The following is a 25664-nucleotide window of genomic DNA, read 5'->3' as shown; positions in this document are numbered from 1 at the left end:
TGAATGAATCTCACATCAGTACTCTTGTGATCTTTATCGTTGTGTCTCTATACCCTGTAATTGAGCTCTTGCCTTTCTACTTTCTACTGCTGTGTGAGTTAGAGATAATGCATTGGAATGCTCACAGAACCCTTCTTTTTGTATCATATATATTGTGACAAATTATATTTTGCACTTATCCACTTTCGTGACACCAACAGCATTATCTGCCCTCTCAGTGAGGACAGAAATAAAGTATTTGTGAGATGTATTACCCAAGTCCTCTCCCTCCACACAAGACTTATCCCAGTGTTAGAATTGAGTTGATCAGTTGGACTTCACACAGGGTGGAACCCAGCACTGTCCACCCTGGTCCACCCAGTGCTACAAGATGCAAAACAATCTTGATGAACGCTACATTTACTTTCAGTTTTCCTGCATTGCAACTTTAACCATGTGTTGTAACCGGAGATTAGAACTGGAGTACTTCAATCTAGCCCCTTCCATATTTGGTAGGTTTCGATGAGATGCCCCCTCATCCTTCTAAACTCTGTGTGGTGATACAACCACTGGACTGTCGGTGATGGCTGTGCCAGTCTGCACTCTTGTACTGGCTACTGCAGGGTGGCAATCTATTGTACCTGCAGGGAGGTAACCTGGGAGATTGGCTCCACCTTCTCCCTGCAAATCACCAGCCCCACATAAAGGATCACGCTGCCCCATGGGCAGGAGCAGAGCATGTGGAGCCAGAAAGGATACAGAAGCTGGTGTGCAAGTTTTAAGCTAATTAAAGCCTTTCATTGTTAGTGCCTGTTTGTTTGCATTGCAGCGCACCACATTCTGGCAAGTACAGGCCCAGAACCATCAAATGCTCCTCATAGTTTAACCTTCTCATCCCCAGGATCATTCTTGGAAGCCTCCTCTGGACTGTCCCTAATGGGGATGAAAAGAATAGATGTGTTGGAGCAAAGCTAACTTAGGGTAGCTGCAAGCATTGCCGAGATGTAGTGGATAGCATCCATGCACTCTGGGAGTGCATGCCCACTATGGCACAGGCTTTCAGCATGCGGTCTTGCCTACCTTCATCATGAGGACCACAGTGTTAAGTGCGATCATGGTCAAGATGGTGTACTCAAAGGAAGGCGACACCACAAAGTGCCACACTCTGTACTGGAATGTCTGCCGGTTCTGTGGCATGTACCTTGTCAAAGGTTTGGCACTGATGGCAAAATCGATACAGGCTCTCTGGAGACAAAACACAGACAAGATCACAGCTAGTCCAGAAGCACGGTGGACAGCCCTTCAGAGCTCTTTTCCCTAGCGCTGCTCAATTCTCCTGCTCTGCTGGGTTCAGACACCAAGCAATAATGTTGCTGAGAGAGCACTTGGCATTAGGAGCGCAAAGCATCATGGAAGAGCTCAAGCAACAGCGTTTGGCAGTGCTTGGCTGCGTGGACGGTCAGCACAAGAGGGATGCGGAATATCACTGATTGCAGAGTTCTGGTTACAGAAAGGCTCCTCTGTCATCACACTCTGCCTCCTCCCATGTCAAGGGTGGATCCAACCTGGTAACACAGCTCGGAGGAAGGGAATTATGGATTGGTGGAGAATGTAATTCAAGAGGGGGGAGGGGGAAGTGTAGGGGAAAGAGAGAGAGAGAAAAAGAGTGTGTGTAAAGAGAGCATGAAATACATATAGAGAAGGTGAGGGTGTGAGATATATAGGGAGAGAAAGCGCGCATGAGAGCACGAGTCAAGACAAAGAGGACCTCGTTTTTCTCCAGGCTGCTTTCCTCCAGCATCTTGTCTCCTTGCTCCTGAAAGGTGATGATTATCAAGGCCACGAAGATGTTGACGAAAAAGAAAGGGAAGACCACAAAATATACAATGTAGAAGATGGACATTTCCATTCTGTTGCCCGGGATCGGTCCTTGGTCAGCTTCAGTCACATCCACGGAATGCTGCAGGACCCTGTCGGAACACAAGAGTTCAGCATGTTAACAAGATTTCTTCCAAAATGCACACCTCATAAAAAAGTCTTCAGCCTTCACCACAGGGGCAGCTCATGGACACAAATGTGGGGATGGAAAATATCAGCAAGGTTTGCTGTTTTTTCTTTTTTCCCCAAATTTTATTTTATGGGCACATGTAAATTTTGAGCCAAAATTTCCATGTATCAAAATCAATACATGCTTTTTTAAAAAAATCATTTTTCTTCCTTCCCACTCCCTCTGACATAGAAAAAACCCCAAAGAAAGAAAAGAAGAAAGAACAAGAAAAAAATAGACTAATGTAAAAGCAACACTGGATATTACCTTATAAATAATAAATTATGACCTAATTATCCTAACATTTACAACTGTCAGTATATTGTTTAAATATAAAGTGTACAATAAAATAAAACACTGTGTAACACATAATAGACTGAAGTTAGATATTTCGGATAAGTGTTTTCGATGTAAACAGGATATAGGTACTTTTTTTACACTGTACATGGACATGCCCCAAATTGAACTCTTTTTGGACTAGTTTATAGATTTTCTTCGACAGGTAACAGGTGTTAAGATCCAGAGAAACCCTATGCTGTTTCTTTTGGGGATAGAGCCCACCTCACTGACAAAAGGCAAAGGAGGAAAAACCCAACACCCAACCCCAACCAACCAATTTTCCCTTGCAACCGCTGCAATCGTGTCTGCCTGTCCCGCATCGGACTTGTCAGCCACAAACGAGCCTGCAGCTGACGTGGACTTTTTACCCCCTCCATAAATCTTCGTCCGCGAAGCCAAGCCAAAGATATAACAGATTAGTCCAGATTTAAAATTGGATTGGTTTTAAAAGGAATTTTTAAAAATTGTGCCGGCAGCTGCCAGGAAATGTACAGCAGTTTCATGGAAATTGGATACGGTTCTGGTATTAGATAGATGGCATGGTGAAATGCGAACTTGCATCCCTTTAGAAAAGATTAGATATAATCTAAAGAACAAATACGATATTTTTTTGAAAATTTGGTTTCCATATATGCAAAAGATTGCTGTTATAGCTTTATAAGTAATTAGATTATGTTAATTGGTAGAATTTGGTGCAAACTTTGCCACTCCCTGGCCTCACCTTAATATTTTTGCTTGATGTTATATGTATGGTTTTTTTTTAGAAATATATATAATTAGATTTTGATTGACTGTTTTCTCTTTTCTTGAGCCCAGGGTAGATTTTGGGGAATTTAATTTCAGTAATGCAGCCCAGTAACAGGTCCCTCTTGCCCATGAAACTACACTATCCACCCATAATACCAATGATTCCAACTAATCCCGGTGCATCTTTAAAACTTGTGGGGAAACCAGAGCATCTGGAGGAAACCCATACAGTCACGGGGAGAACGTACAAACTTTTTACAGAGAGTGGTGCATTTGAACCTGGGTCATTGGCACTGTAATGGCATTGTGCTAAACGCTACATTGACCGTGTCACCTTTGTGAATGGAACTATCCATAGTATGACTCAGGTCACTCTGTTTTCTCTCTCAGCATAATTTCAGCACTCTGGATGATGTTCTTCGGTCCTTTTCCCAGGGGGTAATAATGGGCGACGTGGCAAGTTTAACGGCTAGTGCAATCCTATTACAGTGCCAACCTCCTGGGTTCGAGGATGGTGCTGTCTGTAAGGTGTTTGTATATTCTCCCTGTGACTGTGTGGCTTTCCTCCAGGTGCTCTTGTTTCCTCCCACCCTCCAAAAACATATGGGGTAGGTTAATTGGTGTACTTGGGTGGCACAGGCTCATGGGCTGGAAGGTTCGTACCGTGCTGTATGTCTAAAAAAAATTGTACAAAGTTTGGTCTACTCCAATCCCTTTTTAAATTTACACTTGCTTAGATACCTGTAAATTCACTTAATGATCGTTAGTCTATTGATATACACATTGTACAACGTACATATGCATTGAAATTCTGACTTGCTGCAGCTGAATAGGTATTTGTAAAAGAACTACAACAGGATACTTCATTAAATAGAAACAATAAATACAAAAAAATAATATCCATTCAGTTTTGCAAGTACAAAATAAAAAGAGAGCTTGCAGTAGTGCAGACAGTCCTTTTGTCATGCTGGAGCAGTCATTGATTAATGCAACAAAAGGTGGTTCAAGAGCCTGATCACTGTTGGAAAGGAACTATCCATCCTTGAATCTAAAGGCTTCTGTACCTTCTGCCCCAGGTAGCAGTGGGAAAAGGTTGTGACCAGGGTGATAGGGGTCCTTTATGATGTTGGCTGCCTTCTTGAGGCAGCATCACATAGATGTCTGCAGTGGATGGGAGATTAGAGCCTGTGACTGTGGTGGTACACCACCAGCCTACTGCAGGGGGAAACCTCTGTACCTGCAGGAGTGTAAAGGGACAGGAGAACACCTGGTCGGCTGTCAATCAGTTGGCCTGAATGGATCAAGCCCCACCCGGTCGGGTGTCAATCACCCTCCAGGATATAAGCCTGTGCCGGCCTCCCGAGGCCTCACACTGAGTTGCTGCAGCCACAGCTAGCCTGGCTGGCTCTGTGGAGGTTTGTTTGGATTAAAGCCTTGTTCAGTCTTTACCTTGTGTGTGTCTGATTCTGTCTAACAGCGCATCACAGTGAACGACTTGGTATTCCCATCTGTGCTCCCCAGGAAATTAGGGTCAAAGCAACATTGGAAGTAATGTAGGTCCTCAGGCCCTGCATTCTGTTCAATAATCAATTTGATTGTGTGTTTTGTTGGGAAAGGAAAGGAACTGGGAAAGCAGAGGATGGAAAGGTGGTATTACAGAGAGGAGGGCAGGGTCAGAGAATGATTGGTGAAGCGAGGAGGGGAGGTGATGAACTCAGAGCCAGACTACAGTAGGAGAGTGACATCAGGTGTTGCTGCGTGATGTACTTCATTAGACATGACTGAATGAGAGCATTCCGGACAAACTGTACAGCCGAGGGTTTCACCGTCCATCGCATGGACCAGACACTGGCGTCAGGAAAAGGCAGGGGCAGCAGTGTTTATTTCATCAATTCATTGTGGTGCATAAATGTGATGGTTATACACCAGTCCTGCCCCCCTGACCTGGAACATTTGGCGATCTAGTGTTGCCCATTCTTTCTGCAAAGAGAGTTCACCACCATCACCCTGGTCACAGTGTACATTCCACCCCAGGCTAACATTGGGCTGGCACTCGAGGTGCTGAGAACAGTGATCAGCACCCATAAAACAGCACACCTTGCTGCCTTGCTGACCATTGTAGGGCATTTCAATCAGGCCAACCTGAGGTAGTCTCTGACAAACCATCACCTGCACAACGAGAGGAGCCAACATTCTGGTCCACTACTACACCACCATCAAGAATGCTTATTGAGCCATCGCACGACCACACCTTGGAAGTCTGGTCATCTAGCTGTACTTCTACTTCTGGTGTAGAAGCAGAGACTGAGGACTGCAGGATCAGTGGTGAAGATGGTGAAAGGATGGACAAGGGAGGTGAAAGAGCGCCTGCAGGACTGCTTTGAATTGGTGGACTGGACCATATTCAAGGACTCATCTTCAAACTTGAATGAATATGCCACGGCTATATCCGACTTTATTAGAACCTGTGTGGATAGTGTACATGCCCACGCGCATATTCCGTGAGTATCCAAATCAAAAGTCATGGATGATTCAACCTGCTGAGGATGTGGTTGATGGCATTTAAGAATGGTGATCCAGATCTCTACAGAAATTCCAAGCATGATCTATGGAAGGCTATCTTAGCAGCACAGAGACAATTCCGAGGGAAGCTAGAAACAGAGTCAGATACTTGCCAGCTATGACAGGGGTTGCAGGCCATTACATCCTACAAGGCAAAGCCTAACATCATAAATGGCTGTGATGCTTCACTACCCAATGAGCTGAATACCTTTTATGTTTACTTTGAAAAGGAGAATTCAATGGTACCAGTGAGAATCCCTCCAGATGCAGGCACCCTGTGATATCTGTTTCTGAGGCCAACATCAGAACATCCTTCAAGAGGGTGAACCATTGCGTGGTGTCAGGCCCTGATGCCATTCCTGGTAAGTTATTGAAAATCTATGCCACCCAACAGGCTGGACTGACATTTTCAATCTCTCGTTGCTGCAGTCAGAGGTTCCCATTTCTTCAAAAGGGCATCAATCATCCTGCTGCCCACGAAGAGCAGAGAGAGCTTCCTCCATGTCTATCACCCAGTAGCACCGACATCTACTGTGATGAAATGCTTTGAGAGGTTGGTCGTGGCCAGAATTAATACGTATCTATGACCTGGAAACAATGCAATTCATCTATCACCACAATTGCTCCAAAGCAATACAATCTCACTGGCTTTCCACAACAGGAACACGTCCATCAGGCTGCTTTTCATCGATTACAGCTCAGATTCCAACACTATTATCCCCTCAGAACTAGTCAGCAAACTCCAAAACCTGGGCCTCTGCACCTCCCTCACCAACTAGATCCTTAAGTTCCTCACCAGAAGAGCATAGTCAGTGGAAATCAGTAACAACGTCTCCTCACTGGCATTCAACACAGGTGCAATTCAAAGATGCGTGCTTAGCCCACTGCTCTACTCACACTACACTTATGATTGTGTGGTTAGGCACAATTCAAATTCCATCTACAAATTTACTGATGACACCACAGTCGTCAGCAGAATCACAGACTGCAATGAGGAAGTGTTCAGGAGTGTGATAGATATTATAGCTGAGTGGTGCACTAAACATTAGCAAAACTAAGGAACTGATTGTGGACTTCACGAAGGGGAAATCAGGAGAAAACATCACAGGGTCAGCAGTAGAAAGGGTAAAGAACTTCAAATTCCTGGGTGTCAACATCTCTGAAGATCTATCCTGGGGCTACCATGTCAATGCAATCATGAAGACTGCTCGCTAGCATCTATACTTCATTAGGAGTTGAGGAGATTAGGTATGTCACCAAGGACTCTTGCACATTACTAAGCAGGTGTACTGTGGAGAGCATTCTGACTGGTTGCATCATTGTCTGGTGCAGAGGTGCCAATGCACAGGATAGGAAGAGGCTATAAAGAGTTGTTAACTTGGCCGCTGCCAACATGGGCATTAGTCTTCACTCCATTGAGGACATCTACAAGAAGTGGTACACTAACTCACTTTTTCGATGAATTTATTTACATTTAAAATGCAATTTTTGCTCTTGAAAATATGCCACAAAACCACAAATTTCATGACACATGACAATAAATTCTGATTCTGATTTTTGTAACCCCCAGGATATTGATAGCGGGGGGAGCATATTCAGTGGTGGTCCTGGCCATTGAACGTCAGGGGGAGAAAGCTAGATTTTCTCGTTTGATATCAGTGGCTAGCACTTGTGTGGCCTGAAAGGTATTTGCCACCTATCAGCCCTGTCCTGTATATTGTCCAGGTCTTTCTGCATTTGTGGGTTGCCTCATTTTCTCAGGAGTTCCAAATGGTGCTGAACATTATGCAGTCCTCAGCGAACATCCCTACTTCTGACCTTACGATCAAAAGAAGATCATGGATGAAACAGCTAAGGAAAGGTACCACTGAGGTTAGGTGAGATAAAAACTCGAGAACCTGAGTTAAGTTTGAAAGGGGAAAAGTTGAAAGTGGTGAGTGTGTGCATTGAGCTGCCAGCTAAATTGGTGAATGTGAGGTAAATTTTGAGAATTAAAAAAAATTTGATCAGGAACATGGATGGGAGTGGAATGGAAGGATATGATCCAGGTGCAGGTTAGTGGACCTAGGAAGAATAATAGTTGGTACAAACTAGAAGGGCCAAAGGGCCTGTTTCTGTACTGTTGTGTTTTGTATGGTTCTATATTCTTTGGTTTTAAGATGGATTGAAGGTTCTTGATTGAGGGGAAGTGATGAGGGATTGAGAGGGGATCTGCAAGGGACCTTTCTCGCCTAGAGAGTGGAACGCACAGCCGGAAAGGAATCAGAATCACTGTCAGCATTCAACAAGTGCCCAGTCAAGCTCTTGCACAATCTTGGAGCATGGGTCATGGGCCATCTGCTGAAAGATGGGATGGATATGACAAGCACCTATTGATCAGTGATAATGTGCTGGGCTGAATGGCCTGCTTCCATGCTGGACAACTCTGCGGCTCGGTGCCGGGCTTCAGATTTCTGCCAACCTTGAGTGAATCCTTCCTGATTCCACAGCGAATGGACACCACTTCAGTTCTTGGTGTCTGATCCTCTTTCACCCAGTGAAGTCAATAGTCCCTCTTTATCAACCTGATCAAATGCTCTGGGTGGTTATCCTACCCAAGGGAGTGGAAGGCCATGGAATACCACTTCCTGTGACTTCAGGGGCCATAGCACTGGATTACTGGAAGGAAAAGTCACCCTTCATACTCACTGTGGCCATCCCTCTCCAGTGGAGACAGTGAAGAGTGTCAGCAGAGCCCAAACAACATTGTCGTAATGGAAGTCGTAACGTTTCCATTCTCGATCAACAACTTTGTTCTCTGTCTCGTAGAGAACAAATTGACCTCTGAAATGAGTTAGACAAAGAATCCCAATTACGTTCTGACCATCTGCGTGCATACAGACTCACAGACATTTGCAAAACTGCGCACCCGCATCATCGTACAAAACCGTGGAGTCAATTTATTGGTGTGACGGGAGATCAGGATGTCGGTAAGGGTTCTTATTTTCGGAGAATCATGGCATCATGCAGGACAGAAGGGTCCTAGCCCACCCCGTCCACGGTGCCTCTCTACATCAATCCCCTTGTCTCACATTAGCCCTGAACACACCTCCCCATCCACATTACCCATTCAAGTAACTGTCCAAATGCCTTTTAAACATTGCACTGTATATCCCTCCACCATCTTCACTTAAAAGCTTATTATAGATATTCGTCACCCTCTGTATGGACAAAATGTACCCCTCAGCTCTCCTTTACCTCTCTCAACCATCTGGAGTCCTCCGCTCTGTTGGGGGAGGGGAGGAGAAATACTCATCATCTCTCCTATCTGGGCCTCTTATAATTTTAAAAACCTCTATAAAGTCATCCCTTGGCCTCCTATATGTCAAGATTCAATTTATTGTCCTTGTAATAAAGCAGTGTCATATTACATGAAATTGCTTTTGCCTGCTGTATGGCTGACAGATTCGCCATCTGCAGAAATTGCTTGAAGCGCCTCTTACAGTCAGAGAAAAAGAAGCAAAAGAGTGACCCTCCAGAGTCAGCGAGTGTCCATAGATTCGCCTCCAGTGCTTCCGCAACCGCCACAGCCACACAGAGTCCAGTCCAAACCACTGGCAACCCGAGCTTCAGATCCGAACCTCCAACACGGTCAGGAACCCTTTAGTGCTCCCTCGTGTCCAGGTTCCGATACCCGGTGCCCCTTCAACTAGTTTTGAGCCAGACTCCAGCAGTCCACAGCCCGGCGCATAACCCCAAAGGCAGTCTCCAGCAGCCTTCGTGAGTTCCTCGCCTCAAGTCGCAAGCAGCTCATCACATGCATTGGTCTTTCAGCTGTAGAGCCCCCTCACTCGTCCATCGCTGTGGTCACTGTTCCGTGGGTCATCTCCTCTGCTTCTCTTTCTCAGAAGAGGGATGGTTTCCCCATTTTCTGGTATCCTGCGCCAGTCCTCTGTTTCCCTGGAGTCTGAAACCCCTCGTGACTGCGGCCGATTATAGATCTGCCATCTTGGGCGTAGACCCTGTGGTCACGGGATTTTAAATAAAATTCCTGTCAGCTCCTTTAACGGGCCGATCAAAACCTGTACAGAGCTGACGGCAGTTAACTGGGTGGTTGGATCCCATGGCAGCGCTGTATCTCCACTCCTTGCTCCCTGTGGGTCCAAACAGCGGAAGCGCTGCCATTACAATGGCTCTGGCAGCGCCGCCATTTTCAATGTCACATTAGTGTGAGCAGCTTGGTCGCTGTGGAGTGTTGCGACAGCGTGCTCTGGTGTGGTCACTGATGAGTGTCAGATCAATGTCACCTGATCTGGTCACTGTGGAGTGCTGCATCAGTGTGACCCTGGGTGGATGCTGTGGAGTGTGTTGGGTCAGTGTGACCTGGCGTGGACACTGTGAAGTATAGGGCCAGTTTGACCTGGTGTGGACACTGCACAGTGGGTCGTGTCGGTGTGACCTGATGTGGACACAGCATAGTGTCAGATCAGGTCGAATTGAACCTGCATTTTTCAAGCTGTGGTTTTGCGTTATTACCTGCAATCCTGTTTGGTCATCTTGCTGCTATCTGTGCAGTAGAAAAACTTGCCCTTGAAGAGCTGGACAGCGATCACTGCGAAGATGAACATGAAGAGTTTGTAGACTATCAGAATGTTAAACACGTTCTTCAGTGATGTCACCACACAGTCGAACACTGCCTGAAAGCAGAACACCACAGGATGGTAACCCATGCCAACAGGAGACAGCCAGAAGCCCACTCATGTTCTCACCATCCAACCCATCACTAGTTGCCCAGAGGAGATGACAAAATCAGACATTTGGGTTTTGCAGATTTAGCTGATGTTATGGTTAGTGTAGAAGTTAGCACATCACTGTTATAGGACCAGCGACCTGCGTTTGAATCCATTACGGTCCATAAACAGTTTGTATGTTTCCCTGTGTCTGCGTGGGTTTCCTCCAGGAGCTCCGGTTTCATCCCACCCTCCAAAAATCATATGGGGGTTGTAGGTTAATTGGGGTACTTGGACAGTATGGACTCATGGAGTGGAAGGGCCTATCACCGTGCTGAATGTCGACATTAAAAAAAATATTGTCAGAAACTGGCAGCCCTCTGGCAATGGGAGGAATTAGCCCCCTTCTCCCTGCTTCACCCTCCCCCCTTCATCCTCCTTCCTTCATCCTACCCACCTTCATCCACCCCCTCCTTCATCCTTCTCCCTGCTTCATCCTCCCCCCTCCTTCATCCTCCCCCCGCTTCATCCTCCCCCCTGCCTGCAGCTCGATATTTACCTCGAGTCTACTGTGAGAAGAGGTCACAGCCTCTTCTCAATGCTACCTTTGGGCGGAAGGTACAGAATCCTGAAATCCAGCCTCTCTTCCCTCTATGTCTGCGTGGGTTTCCTCCGAGTGCTCCAGTTTCAGGCTCATGAGCCAAAAGGGCCTGTTATGGTGCTATATATCCAAATTTAAAATTTATAATCTTAAAAGAAGCTGGGGGAGGGGTCCAGAAGGTGTGGGTGATGGAGAGACAGGTAGAAGGGAAGTGGAAAAAGAAAAGTTAAAGAGAAAGAGAAAAAAAAAACAAGTACAGGGGTCAGTGCAGAAGGGATGGGATCAGTGGAAATAGTTTGGGATGGGGTCCCCAGAATTAGAAAAATCAATTAGGTTGAAGGTTGTACAGGAGGAATTTGATTTGTTGTTCCTCCAGTTTACATTGAGCCTGAATAAACAATTAACTCATTATCATATAGAAGATGAAAGAATATTCACTGCATTTCTCACAGTATCTGCCTGCTACGTGTCTTTATGTGGTCCCAGTGTACCACCATGTTCAACCATTGCCTTGATCCTGTGTAATGTCCCAATGTACCATCATGTATAACCCTCACCTTTATCCTGTGCACTGTCCTAGTGTATGTGTACAATGATGCTGTGCACTGTACCGATGTACCACTGTTTCCAACAAGAACCGTCATCCTGTGCATTGTCCTGGTATTCCACCGTGTACAACAATCCTGTGGCATGTCCCAGAACACCATACACGACCACCGGCTGAAATGATCTCAGAGTTTAGGCTTTGGCCAGTAAGGTTGGTTCTGTTGGATCCTCCGCACTGACCTCTGGTTGAACTGTTAGGTTTCTCTGCCAAATCGGCTGTCTGTCCATTGTTCACTTGTCCAATACAGGTGCTGAGATTGCATTTCTCTGTCAGGGAGACCAGCGAGACAATCCCACTGCAGCCGCTCATTTCGCTGAATTGCTTTGTGAGCATGAGGCACCCATAGTAATCCACAGATAACAACTTTCATGGTCCTGCTCTTTCATCTGAGATGAAGGATGTTGTTTATGTTTCAAGGGTGCCTTTCTGAATGAGAAGTATGGCATGAGTGCCAATCCTGCGCAGCAGATGGGAACTCAGACACTCCTTGTGGTCTGGATGAACACTCCGTGGGTCCTGGCAGCCTTGAGTTCTGCAACTTGAGGCAAGATTATGCACCAATGTGGTTGAGAGTTATGTGAACAGGTGAAGGCACGGTAGAAGGGAGGCAGGAGGACAGCTTGGCAAACCTCACACTAAATCTCGCTCCAAAGTTGTTCCTCTGCATTGGAAAACAAGTGCACCTCTGGGTAGTCACCACTCTGAGTGTTTCAGCGGCATGAGGAGAGAGGAGCAGGAGTTGAGCTGATCTCATGGGCAAGAGATCGGTGGTGAGAAGATCAGAGAGTGCTACTGTAGCCGGGGTGGTGCATGACCTCCTTGGTGCCAGGGTTGAGGATGACACAGAATGGTGACAAGGCATTCGAATGGAGAAGCGCAAGACTCTTTGGTTCATGCAGGTACCAGCAAAAGTGGTGAATACATGATGAGGTCCTCTGAAGTTAATTTAGGGAGCTTCATCACAGATGAGGTAATAATCTCTGGATTGCTACTGGTGCAGGGTCACACAACACAGACATCACTTCTTCAGCCTACCATGTCTATGCCAACCATCTAAATTCTTTCTCAACTGATCCAGCACTTAGACCATAGCCTTCAACATCCTGCTGCTCCATATACTCAGAACATACAAAATCCTCACAGACAGTGGGGGAGCATTTGGACCCGGGTTACTGGAGCTGTAACAGCATTGAGCTAACCACTATATTAACCACGCTGTCGCCAAACTTTTTGTGGTCAATGTTGTTGATGTTTGGTTGTCACTTCAGACTACTTAATTAATTGAATGTGTTATAAATGAAGGTTTGGGGCAGGGTTGATCCAAATTATGTGTTTTTTCTGAGTTTGTAAATCGTGTGATTATGTATGACTTAAATTTAAACAAAACCAACCACAAAGATGTGCGGAAAACTGAAACAAGAGAGTAGCTTTAGATCAAGAATTAGTTGAGCACAAAATAGAAGGACAAAAGGGCCTGTTTCTGTGCTGTAAACATAGAAACATAGAAACATAGAAGATAGGAGCAGGAGTAGGTCATTCGACCCTTCGAGCCTGCTCCGCCATTCAACGAGATCATGGCTGATCTTAAAGTTCAGTACCCCGTCCCCGCCTTCTCTCTGTAACCTTTAATACCCTTATACTGAAGAAATATATCTAATTCCCTCTTAAATATATTTAATGAACCTGCCTCTACTGCCCTCTGTGGCAATGAATTCCACAGATTCACCACCCTCTGGGTCAAGAAATTCCTCCTCATCTCGGTCCTAAATGGTTTGCCTATTATCCTCAAACCATGGCTCCGGGTTCTGGATTTTCCCATCATTGGAAACATTCCATCTGCATCCATTCTGTCCAGTCCTGCCAGAATTTTATATGTCTCTATGAGATCCCCTCTCAATCTTCTAAACTCCAGCGAGTACAATCCCAATTTGTGCAATCTTTCCTCATAAGTCATTCCTGCCATTCCAGGTATCAGCCTGGTGAATCGCCTCTGCACTCCCTCCATTGCAAGAACATCCTTCCTTAGATAAGGTGACCAAAACTGCACACAATACTCCAGGTGGGGTCTCACCAAGGCCCTGTACAGCTGAAGTAAGGTATCCTTGTTCCTATACTCAAACCCTCTTGATATGAAGGCCAACATACCATTTGCCTTTTTAACCGCCTGCTGTACCTGCATGCTCGCCTTCAGAGACTGGTGTACAAGTACCCCTAGGTCTCTCTGCACTTCCCCATCTCTTAATCTATTGCCATTCAAATAGTAATCTATTTGTAATCTATTCTGTAGTGTTCTATGGTTCTATCAAAGGAAGCAGCTTATAAAGCTGTCAAATAAGTAATCAGATCTTGCATTAATTAAGCTTTAATTCTGACTTCAGAATGCTCTTCACAGCCAGCTATGTATTTTTGAGGTGCAGTCACTACTTACACTAAATGGAGGAAATGCACAAGCCCATTAATAGCTGGCCACTGGCACATACAACACTGTGGTTTTGAATAGATAATTATTTGAGATAGGATTTGTTGGAGAGATCTTGCCCATCTTTGAAATGTATGAACATAAGAAATAGGAGCAGGAGTAGACACTGTTCTCCCATTCAATGGCTGATCTGGTTGTGGACTCAGTTCCACCTATCAACCTTCTCCCCATAACCTTAAATCCATTCATTGAGGCAGATTCTACTGCTTCCTTGGACAGAGAGTTCCACAGATTCACTGATGTCTTGAAGAAGTGGTTCCTTCTCATCTCTGTCCTGTCTACCCTGAATCTTGAGTATACATTTCTTAGTTCTAGTCTCACCAACCAGCAGAAATCACCAGGTTCTCTCTTATCTATTCCTTCCATTATTTTATATGTTTACCCAAGATTCATCCTTCGAAACTCCAATGAGCATAGTCCCAGATGATCTCTCCTCATCGGTTTTCCCCCTCTCTTTCAAAATCAATCTGAAAACCTCATCAGTACCAACTCCAAAGTATATCCTTTCTCAAGCAAGTAAAGGCATGGGATTTAGAAGGGATGTGAAGGGACAGTGTTGTGCGCTGAGGAAGCAGCAAGCAAGCACAAAATTCAAAAGACTGTACAACAGGCTTTATTCAGGTAAAAATCTGAACACCAGTTCATGCTTCAGTGGCTCCCATGTGATTGGCTCAGGAGGGGCCGGCTCAGGTTTATATTCGGGTTGGCTGATTGATTGCTGGGCAGGTGGAGTCAGCCCTTTGATGGTGTTCCTGCAGGTACAGAGATCACCCCCTGCAGTAGGATGGAGGTCATATCACCACAGACAGTTCTTCATTAGAGGGTGGAGGGCACATGGAATGAGCTGCCATACAAGGTGATGGAGGCAGGTATATTGGCTTCCTTTAAGAAACACTTGGATGGGAGAAGATTGGAGGGGTATGGGCCCAATATGGATGTAGGTCAAAAGCATGAGGTCATGTTGTGTTGACAAGCTGGGCCTATGGGCTCATTTCCATGCTGTAGGACTCAAAGGAGACCAGAGCTGCATACAGTACTACCCCACTAGTACACCTCACAGTTGCAGCAGAACCTCCTTTCTCTTAAATTCAATCCCTCCATCAATGAAGGCTAGTGTCCCATTTGCTTTCTTGACTACCTGCTGGGCCTGGAAATCAACCATCTGCAATTTTCCCAGAAATAATGCCAGGGAATTTTTCATGTTCTGGCAAAGGGTGTTTGATGTGAAATGTTATCTCTATTTCTCTCTCCACAGTTGCTCCCAGCCCTGCCGATAGATTCAAACATTTGCTACTTTCATTGGAGATTTTCTTGTGCCTGTAGTTTCAGTGATTTGTGTCCACCCAGGTGAGCAGTTGGGAGTTTTCAGATAAGGTCTCATCTGGGAGGTCAGCACCTCCCTAAGTCAGCACCAGTTTGTTAATCTAGATGTCTCTGTTCGAGCCCCTGGAGTGGGACTTAACCCACAGCCTCTGATTCACAGGGAAAGGGCTTCGCAGACACTCATTAGGGTCAGGACTCGAGCATCTTCAAAAGACAACAGAGAGGTTGGTAATGAGGAAGAAAATGTAAATTCATTCCTCAGTCAATCTGGATCTTATTGAATGGCTGAGGAGGTGTCATGCCATTTTACACCCTCAAGGTAGAATGAACATCAGGATGCAGGAAAGGATATTGGAACAAACTATTTGCAATCAGCTATCCTGACCACAAGGAATATAGTCAGGATCACCAAATGACACATGATGGAAACTGGCCTAACATCCAACCGCGACCATGCTGACCAAGAAGTCAATCAAAGCATGTCACATCAACACATGCCTGTGTTTAGCCCATATCCCTTTAAACCTTTCCTGTCCACGTACCTGTCTAAACGACTTTTACACATTATATTACGTGCCTCTACCAACAAAACAAAGAGTTTTTCTTTGGGATCAGTGTTTAGTTGGTAATAGATGACTTATACTGTTGTAGCTACAGCCATTCCTAAAGAATCAACATTTTTAGCTTTGAACTAAAAGCATTTGTGTGTCATGTACAAACAATAGTGGAACCCCATCACACTGAAATGAACTTCCCCACCTGACAGGCCAATGTTTCTGTGAGAGCAAGGTCAGGACACAATGATCAGACTTCAATGTAGATCTTGTGCCTTTATTGATTTGTTGCTGATTAACTGGTTGCCACTTACAGCAGGGAAGGAGGAGCGAGAGAGTTGTCAATTTCCACGGATCTGAGAAGCTGGCTTAAAAGCAGCTGGGGAATCAACAATTGTGAGAATTTGAGATTTGTTCCCCGAATCAAGGAGGAAGTGTGACATGGTGAATGGAAACCTGAGATTCAGATTGATTGAGGGAAGTCTGCAGCAACTACAAGCAAGCCCCGTAACTTGGAAGAGATCCCAAGCAAAACGATGCTCCTTTGTGTCCCACAACTGAAACCACACAATATAACACCATACCTTCAGCTTAGGGAGTCTCTTGATGGTCTTCAGTGGCCGTAGTACACGCAGGACACGTAGAGACTTGATTGTGTTAATGTCCTTACCACTGGAGCCCCTGGGGGTGAGAGGAACACATTGATATTAAAACCCAACAGATGTTTTGGACATGGGTATGAAAAATGAACAGGTTCCACTGGATGAAATAAAATGGAGTAACTTGCAAGCATTAAGCAGAGACCTACAATGTGGAAGTCAATCATAGAAACCGTGGAGGCATGGTTAATGTAGTGGTTAGCGCAACACTATTCCGGCACCTGCGATTCTAATTCCCCGTTGTCTGTCGGGAGTTTGTACATTCTCCAGGAGTCTCCTGTGACAGAGTATTTAGAGGTGGTTTGGGAGGAATTGTTAAAACACATTTTAAAACACAGAATATTTGCAGGAATTTTGCAGAATGCTTTTGGGAGGAGGCAACAAAGTATTGACAACAGCTTGTCTGGGAGAGCATGTGATCTTTGCAGGCAGAGGAGAATTGTTTTGCTCTCAGAGAGGGAGGGTGTGAAACAGAAAGAGAGGAGTCACAGAAATTATTTCCAGTAGGACAAAGCTGGCAAACTTTGGAAGGCTGTCTGGTCAAAGGAGAAGACTGGCCATCTGAAAGGTGACCTCAAAGAAAGAGGATCATCTGGAGAACCCTGAAAGGGCAAGTTTCGTCAGCAAGACTGATTGAGAAGGAATCAGTTGCGGATGTCCTGGAAAAGGAATCTTTCTCTGAAAAACAGCAAGAACCCTCCTGAGTGGTAACCATTTGCTTGTTAAGCACCAAAGACTGGTGAACTTTGTTAATGCTAACTTCTGTGCACAGTACAAGAATTGCCTGTAACCAGTGAGATTCGACTGTGATCCAAAGAACTGTTCTAATCTTAAATATACATTACACACACCAGCGCTTAGTATTAGAAGGAGGATTAAGTAGGTAGGTTAAGTAGGTTAAGTAATAAGTTAAAGTTTAATTGTGTTTTCTTGTTCAAATATAATTAAAAACTACTTTTGTTTAAGTAACCCTGTGTTGTGGCTCATATCTACTGCTGCTGGTTTTGGGGGTCCTTTGGACTCCGTAACACTCCCACGTTCCAGAGACATACTGGGTTGGTAGGGATATTTTTTACAACACAGTAGAAGTTGATTCTGCATATCGAGACCAATGCCGCCCAATTAATACAGCCCCATACCTTTTGGAGGGTAGGAGGAAACTGGAGCATCCAGGGAAATCTCACACAGGAGAACATACAAACTTCTTGCATACAGCGCTGGATTCGAATCATGATTGCTGACACTTTAATAGCTTTGTACTAACCATGCTGCCCAGGTTAATTGGGTGTATTTTATGGCATGGGCTCATGGGCAGGAAGTGCCGGTTACCTCTAAAATTAAAAACATAGAGGGCCTTTAATGTGCCCTCTATATGTACATTTTATGTATAAAATGCAGCATTAAACACCTGGTTCACTGTGCTCTGTCGTGGTTTGTTCTGTATGTGACCTGAAATGTCCCATGTTACCACTAAGTTCAATAAGTGCTGGCCTTGCCTGGCAAGACTTAAACTCACAGTGGCGAAGCTGAAGTGTGCAGAGCCCATCATCCACAGGTTGAAGGTTCATACCAATTCTCCATTATGGGTACATCCATGCAACTCCAGAGAATGAGACTCTGTACTTACCTCAGCTACTGCAGGCTTTCCCTGTGTCTGCCTGGGACTTCATCCTGATGCCATAGCTTCTTCCCGCATCAAACAGGAATTGGCCATCCAGCCCATTGAAACTGTTCTACCTTTAAACAAAATCTTGACTGATCTGCCATGGACTCTGCTCCACCTATCCTTCTATTCCCCACAACCCCCTATACCAAAGGCACAGGGGTTGGTGGGTTAATTGGCCACTGCAAATGACCCATACTATGTGTGAGAGGTGGAGCCCTGGGGAGGGGGGTGTGAGGTCAATAAAAATGTGGCATTAATATAGGAACAGCATAAATGGGTGCTTGAAGGTTGGGAGAATTTGATGGGCTGAAGGGCCTATTGCCATGTCATTTCTCTCTGTTGCCTTTCTTGTTTTCAGAGATGAGTCACACAAAAGGGCTGCTTCTCATCTTATTCCATCAATACGTATCTCTGAACACCCATCAGATCTGCCAGCCCACAAATATTCAAACATCCTGGATCCTACAGTTTAAGCTCTGAGGCTCTTGCTACAAAATACAGAAAGATATTGGTCATAATTACCCAATGAGATTCCTTTGGAAGAAGAATTCATAGGAGGAAGGAGAGAAGAGCAGAGGGTAAAGTTAATGTCAAGCAAAATGAATGCAGTTCAGAAAGATCAACAACAGTGCACAGGCAGATAGAACACAGCAACCCTTCTAATTGGAGTTGGTGATGATTCCTCTTGGACTGAGGTTCCACAGCTTTCTATACTCCCCTCTGGGTGAAATGTTTTCTGCTTAATTTAAGACTGACCCCAGGTTTTCGACATCACAGTTGGGGGAGGAATCACCCTTGCTCCCAATTTAATGTCATTAAAATGGAAAAGGTGCAGAAGAGATTCACCAGGATATTACTGGGACTGGAGGGCTTGAGTTATAGGGAGAGATTACATAGGCTGTACACTTTCTTTCCCCATATATTGATGAGTAATTTTACCTTTCCCCATTGGTCAGTCAATGCCTGGTACTCTCACAGCTGAATAGATATCCAATTCCTGTTTCTGCCTGTGAAAATGTCTTACTTTTTCTCTTCATCGATATTCTTATAAAGCATAAACGAAAGGACAGATTTTTTTTCTATTCTGTACCTGCCCATCTGTCTTTCACAAATAAACCTGGCCATGTATCTGACCCATACGGTACCTGTCCCAAGGAAGTTTGATGGGAAAACATAGAACAAACATGGCCATGTATCTGACCCATGCGGTCCCTCCCCAGGTGTGTTTGATGGGATAACACAGAGCAAACATGGCTCATCTGATGTGGTGATACAACCACTGGACTATCTGTGACTGCCTGTGCTTGTCTGCACTCCTGCTCTGCCTACTTCAGGGGGCAACCTATTGTACCTGCAGGGAGGTAACTTGCGAGGCTGGCTCCACCTACTCCCTGCCAATCACTGGCCCCATATCAAGGCTAATGCCAGCTTCTTGGGCAGGAGTAGAGCACACAGAGCCAGAAGGGATACTGAAACTTGTGTGCAAGGTTTAAGCTTATTAAAGCCTGTAGTACAGCCTTCGTAGTTTGTGCTTGTTTGTGCACACTGCAGTGCTTCTGACCCATATGGTTCCTGGCCCAAAGGTGTTTTCTCTTGGTTCAGTATAGAGCCAATATGACCATATCTGACACATACCATAGATAGTGCAGAGTTTCACAATGCATCCAACCCAGTAAATTCTCCCCTGAACAAGTCTGACTTTGGTTCTATATTCTCCCTCAAATCAACAGCCTCCTCAGATGAAGTAGCAACGGGAAGATTCCCATTACCTTCAGTCACTTACGTGAAAGCAAATGCAACCAGTGCTCCACTCACAACGATGAAATCCAGAATGTTCCAAACGTCGCGGAAATACGAGCCTTCATGGAAAATCAAACCAATGTCTATCATCTAGAGAAAGGATCACACCTCAATAATTAATCGAGTAACTTTATATTTCACCTTTTAAAATCTCAAGGAACAACTTTAACTTTCGCTGATATAACAACTGTAGTTCAATTAAAAAGACCCAGCATGCATCACCAAGTAGAATTAAGCACCGTATCACACTCACGTTAATGATCCATAATATGACAAAAAAGCATTTTTTTAAACCATGAGTGAAATGAGGGTGGAATCGGTGAGAGAGTTAAAGAAATTCTGCGCTTAAATCCAAAGCTGGTCACCATACTGAAGGTAAGGTATAATTAAGCTGAAGAGGGCTCAAAAAAGATTCCCAGGGATGGCAAGGAATGCCTGTCAAGTGGGATGCTTTAAGTAATGAGACAAGGAATGTTCAAAGGCACAGTGTTCCTGTCAGAGTGAAGGGAGAGAATAGATCCCCTTAAGGACCAGTGGAGAGTACAGGAGCCATGCAAAGTCTGAAATGAATATTGCTTATTTGCTTTTTCATCGAGAAGGACTTGGAGGCACTAGTTTAGCGAAGAGAACAGTGATGTTCTGAAATCTCAATATACAAGAGGGGAGGTGCTGGTGGTCTTGGGATGCATAAAGAGAGATAAATCCCTGAGGCCTGACCAAGTGTATAATAGGACATTGTGGGAAGAGGTTGTTAGGGCCCTGGCAACACTTTTTGCATCATTCTTAGCCATTGGTGATGTGCCAGAGACTGGAGGGTAGCTAATGTGCCATTAGATAAAGGGAAGCGAGGACAAGCCGGGAAATACAGGCTGGTGAGCTTGGTGTCAGTCAGGGGTAAGTTACTGAAGGGGATTCTGAGATTCCGCATCAATTTTCATCTGGAAAGGCAAGGTCTAATGCATGAGAGTCAGTGTGGCCTCGTTCGTGAGTAATTGTGTCTCACAAACTGGACTTTGTTTGTTGGAGAGGTCGCTTAGAGGATTCATGGGGACAGGACAGTAGACTATGTCTATGTGGACTTTAGCAAAGCCTTTGACAAGGTCATCTTGGTAGGCTGATTCAGAAGGTTAGATCGCAAGGCATCCACGTGAGCTGGTTATTTGGATGCAACATTGGATTGGTGGAAGTAGTCAGAGGGTGATAGTGGAGGGTTGTTTTTTGGATTATAGGTCTGTGATGAGTGGTGTGTCACAGGGATTGGTGTTGGAACCCCTGGTGTTTGTCATCTGTATTTAACATTAATTAGTAGGCTTGGGTACATTGGACAATGAGGAAGGTTATCTAGGATTATAAGATCTGGCTCAACTGGGGAAACAAGCGAAGGAATGGCAGATGGAATTTAATTCAGAAAATTTAGAAGTGTTGCATTTAAAAAAAGTTTAAAAGGGCAGGAGTTACACAATGAGGATTCTGGAGACACAGATCCCTGAAAGTGGTGACACAGTGTAGACAGATGCTTGGCTTGATCGGATGAGGCATTGAATTCAAGAGTTGGGACGTCATGTTACAGCTACTGTTTAAGTGACATGAATAAGATAGCACCTGGGATATTGTGTGAAGTTCTGGACACCATGCTATAGGAAGTATATGATGAGGTTTGAGGGAAAATATTCCCAAGGATGTTGCTGGGACTTAAGAGCTTGTGTTTTAAGGTGAGGCTGGATGGGTTGACATTGTTTGTCCTCAAACGTCAGAGGGTGAAATTATGGAGGTTTATAAAATTCTCAGGGGAATGGAAACAATGGATGTCAAAGAGATTTTCCTAAGGCTCGGGAAGTCAAAAATGAGTTCTAAGGTGAGAAGGGAAAGAATTTAAAGGGATCTGAGGGGCACTTTCTTCACTCACAGAATGGTGGGTTTGTGAAACTGCCAGAGAAATCTCTGGCTCAGATGTGCCACTTGGTCAGCTCAGACAAGTCGGGTGGTTTCCATGCTGTGTGACTCGATAGCACCTGGAAACTCTCCTGCCAATGGAAGGATGACAAAGATCTTCAATGTTGTTGAACCCCATTTCCACTGTGCCCACAGTCCAACACTCTTCCAATATGAAGCCAATGTTCATTCTGAAGTTGCAACCAATTTGAGACCCAAAATATTATCAGAAAATCATCTTCTTATGGGTCACATCTAGGCTCATGAAGCCAGAATTTTTGGAGCTTTCAGTCCTTTCTTTCCAGTTTAAAATCCATCAGCCTAGTCATTTCCTTACTACACTGTGAAGGATTTTAGCACATTTATGTGTAATATGAATTCTGCTTCAACAGATGTATGTATACTGAGCCAATCACCCACATATCTTACTCTATGCCTTGACTGTGACTTTAGATTGGAGGGTAGTTATTTCAGGATTACTCCCGGTGTCACATTCTTGTAAGGTTAGGAATAGATGGATAGGCCAGAAATGAGGAAGTGGAGCAGGTGGCAGGAATTGGGATCTCATCTGGGGCAGAGGTGACCTGTACAAGAGGGATGGGTTACACCTGACTGGATGGGGAACCATATCTTGGCATGGAGATTTGCTAGTGTAACTCAGGAGATCTTAAATTATATTGGAAAGGGGCTGGGACCCAGATAGAAGAGGGAGATAAGATCAGGAGCTAAGACTATAGTCAAAAGAGAACAGATTTGGCAGACAGGACAGTCAGAGAGAGAGGAAAGACCCATGGTTTAAACTGCATTTATTTCATTATAAGACCCTCAACAGGAAAGGCAGATGAACTCAGGATGTGGATTTGCTCGAGAGACTGGAAAATTATAGACAAAACAGAAACAGCTGAGAGAAGGGCAAGACTAGAAGTTCAATGTTCAAGGTTACAGATGCTATGGGCATGATACTTGCTGTGAACCAAAGCACTCGAGGTTGCCCATCTGACAAAATGATAACTCAGGAAGCAAGACTCAAGTTGGGGAAATAATGGGAGTGGAGGTTGAAGGGGATTGATTCTGCCGGAGAATGGAGGGCATGAGCAACTGAACCACATGTTGAGAATTGGAGGCACAGAAGAAGGAACATCTTCAGGTTCTTGAGGCAAAGATGGACCACACATCCCAATGGGGATGGGAGTGTGGAGGGACTGGATGTCCCGGAGAGGGACAGAATTGTAGAGGGAGTGGCAGAGTGTGAGAGAGGTGCAAAGGGAGTGGGCAGCCTAGTGATGTAGGTGTAGAGGCAGTGGACTTCATCATCTTGCAGAGGGAATGGTCCTTCTGGTTATGTAGGTGAGGAGGGCATGGAAATCATGATGATGGAGGTGGAGGAAGAGGACCTCCTAGTGATGGAGGTGTGTGGGAGTAGACATCCTAGTGATGGAGGTGTGTGGGAGTAGACATCCTAGTGATGGAGGTGTTATGGGTGTAGACATCCTAGTGATGGAGGTGTAGAGGGAGTGGAAATGGGAGTCTGGAATGCCGGTGTGAACTTTGCACGCTCTATGAGATTAGGATTGCATTTTGGTGGAAGGAATAAAGATGTAGACTAGTTTTCTAAATGGGGAGAGCATTCACACAGTGGAGGTTCAAAGGGACCTAGGAGACTGTATCTCTGAAAGTTAACTTGCAAGTTGAGTTGGCAGTGAGGGAGGCAAATGGAAAGTTACCATTCATTTCAAGAGGACTAGAATATTAAAACCAAGATGTAATGTTGAGGCTTTGTAAGGCATTGGTTAGATCAGATTTGGAGCAGTTTTGGGGCCTTTACATAAGGCAGAATTTGCCTCGACTGCATGGCCTGTTGTAGCTCCTCTGGGTTATAGAATCTTTGCATCCATGGTTGGGGCTGGGGGTCTAGATGTCCAGGGACATGTGCAGCAGGCATGGAATGTGCTAAATTTGCAGATTCATCAGTCAGATTGGTGGATATCGGTTTGGCAGGAAGTGTGAAAGGAGGGGCTGTGGTAACACTGTCATAAAATGCTTTACCTTTATCACCATTTCAAAGGTGAAAACTCCTGTGAACACATAGTCAAAGTACCTGAGCACCTAAGAGATGGGGGTGGGGTGGGGGGGGGGGTTGGGGGAAGAGGGAGGATAGGAAGGGAAAATAGGAGGAGAGAAAGAGAGAGAGAAAGTGAGGGGATAGTCAGAGAGAGAGAGGAAAGGAAAAGCGAGAGCAAAAGGGATAGAGAGAGGAGAGGAAGAAAGAGAGAAAGGGAGGGGATAGAGAGAGAAAAAGATGAAGCAGGGAGAGAAAAAAGAAAAATATAATTAGAACTATGCATAATTACAAGACACGTAATTTTATAACTGAGGCTCTTCATTTTTGTTTTTTTAGAGGTTTTCTTTTTAATGTTTCTCTGGTTACAATCTTAATTCTGTTTCAACTCAATTTCAATGTACTAATTCCTGTACTCAATCCTTATTGAGTTATGAAGGCCAATGTGCCAAAAGCTCTTTTCATGAGGCCTTTCTATCTGTGACACCATTTTCAGGGAATTATGTATCTATGTTCCAAGATTCCTCTGTTCTGTCATACTTAGTGCTCTGCGTTAACTGTGTCTGTCCTACCCTGGTTTGTCCTCCCAAAGAGCAACACCTCACACTTGCCTGTATTAAATTCGATCTGCATTTTGCACATATTTTCCCAGCTGTACCAAATCCCACTACAAGGTTTGAAAGTCTTCCCTACTGTCCACTGCACCCTGAATCTTACTGTATGATCTTCTCGCCTTCATTAATTCGGGTATTGAGTTCAAAAGTCATGGGCAATGTCACAACTCTTAGAGCATTGTGTTCAGTTCTGGTTGCCTCTTTTGTTGTGTGTGGAAGCTTTAGAGAGGGAGCTGAGGAGATTTACCAGGATGCTGCCTGGACTGAAGAACATTTCTTATGAAGAAAGGTTGTGCAAGCTACAGTTTTCTTTTGGAGCAATGAGAGGAGAATTAATCGAGAGGTATAGATAAAGTGGACAGCCAGCACCTTTCCCCAGGATGGCAATAGTCGATACCAGAGGACATCTGTTTAAGAAGAATGGAGGAAAGTTCAGGGGAGATGTCAGAGGTAAGTTTTATTACACAGAGTGGTGGGTGCCTGAACTGCATTGATGGTGGTGGTGTTGGAGGCTGGTACATTTAAAAGAATCTTTGATAGGAACATGGATGTGAGCAAAATGGGAGGGGGTGGTTTATGGGCTGTGAGGGAGGGAAGGGTTAAATTTTTGTGGAGTAGATTTACATAGGTTGGCACAACATCGTTGGCTGAAGGGCCCGTATTGTGCTGTCCTCTGTTCCAAGTTCAAGATCTTTTCAGGCTGAAAGATCTAAAATATTGTCAGCATAGTGAGACTTCTTCGTCATAATCTTTATAAGTTTTCTAAAATTGCACTCATGAAATAAAGATCTCTTTATCTATCTGGAATCTCAATATACGCAATAAAATAAATTTGTGTTGACCTAATGCCCCTTCAGAAATCAGGCCAATTATGAGAAATGCTTGCCAGGTAAAAGAACATTTTCTCACCATCCATGATGATGTGCAAGCCAGTGTCATACTTGCAGGTTCTTGGGCTCAGAAACTAAGGGGGTTGATCTTGGAACT

The 25664-nt window shown here is 44.7% G+C and overlaps 1 protein-coding gene across 4 annotated transcripts in view; it reads right to left on the bottom strand.

Annotated features, from left to right (window-relative positions):
• LOC138763427 (probable voltage-dependent R-type calcium channel subunit alpha-1E) overlaps positions 1 to 25664 on the bottom strand; it is a 252290-nt gene that overhangs the window by 56331 nt on the left and 170295 nt on the right. For all 4 annotated transcript variants that reach the window (XM_069937538.1, XM_069937542.1, XM_069937541.1 and 1 more), the window contains exons 23-29: positions 24051 to 24110; positions 20056 to 20162; positions 16532 to 16628; positions 10190 to 10350; positions 8363 to 8497; positions 1748 to 1949; positions 1060 to 1224 (exon numbers count right to left, since the gene is read on the bottom strand). In XM_069937538.1, the coding sequence (XP_069793639.1) occupies positions 1060 to 1224; positions 1748 to 1949; positions 8363 to 8497; positions 10190 to 10350; positions 16532 to 16628; positions 20056 to 20162; positions 24051 to 24110 (927 nt within the window). The remainder of the gene's footprint in view (positions 1 to 1059; positions 1225 to 1747; positions 1950 to 8362; positions 8498 to 10189; positions 10351 to 16531; positions 16629 to 20055; positions 20163 to 24050; positions 24111 to 25664) is intronic.

This window comes from Narcine bancroftii, chromosome 5, assembly GCF_036971445.1.
Source record: "Narcine bancroftii isolate sNarBan1 chromosome 5, sNarBan1.hap1, whole genome shotgun sequence".
Classification (NCBI taxonomy): domain Eukaryota; kingdom Metazoa; phylum Chordata; class Chondrichthyes; order Torpediniformes; family Narcinidae; genus Narcine; species Narcine bancroftii.
This window is presented reverse-complemented; position numbering and strand designations above follow the sequence as displayed.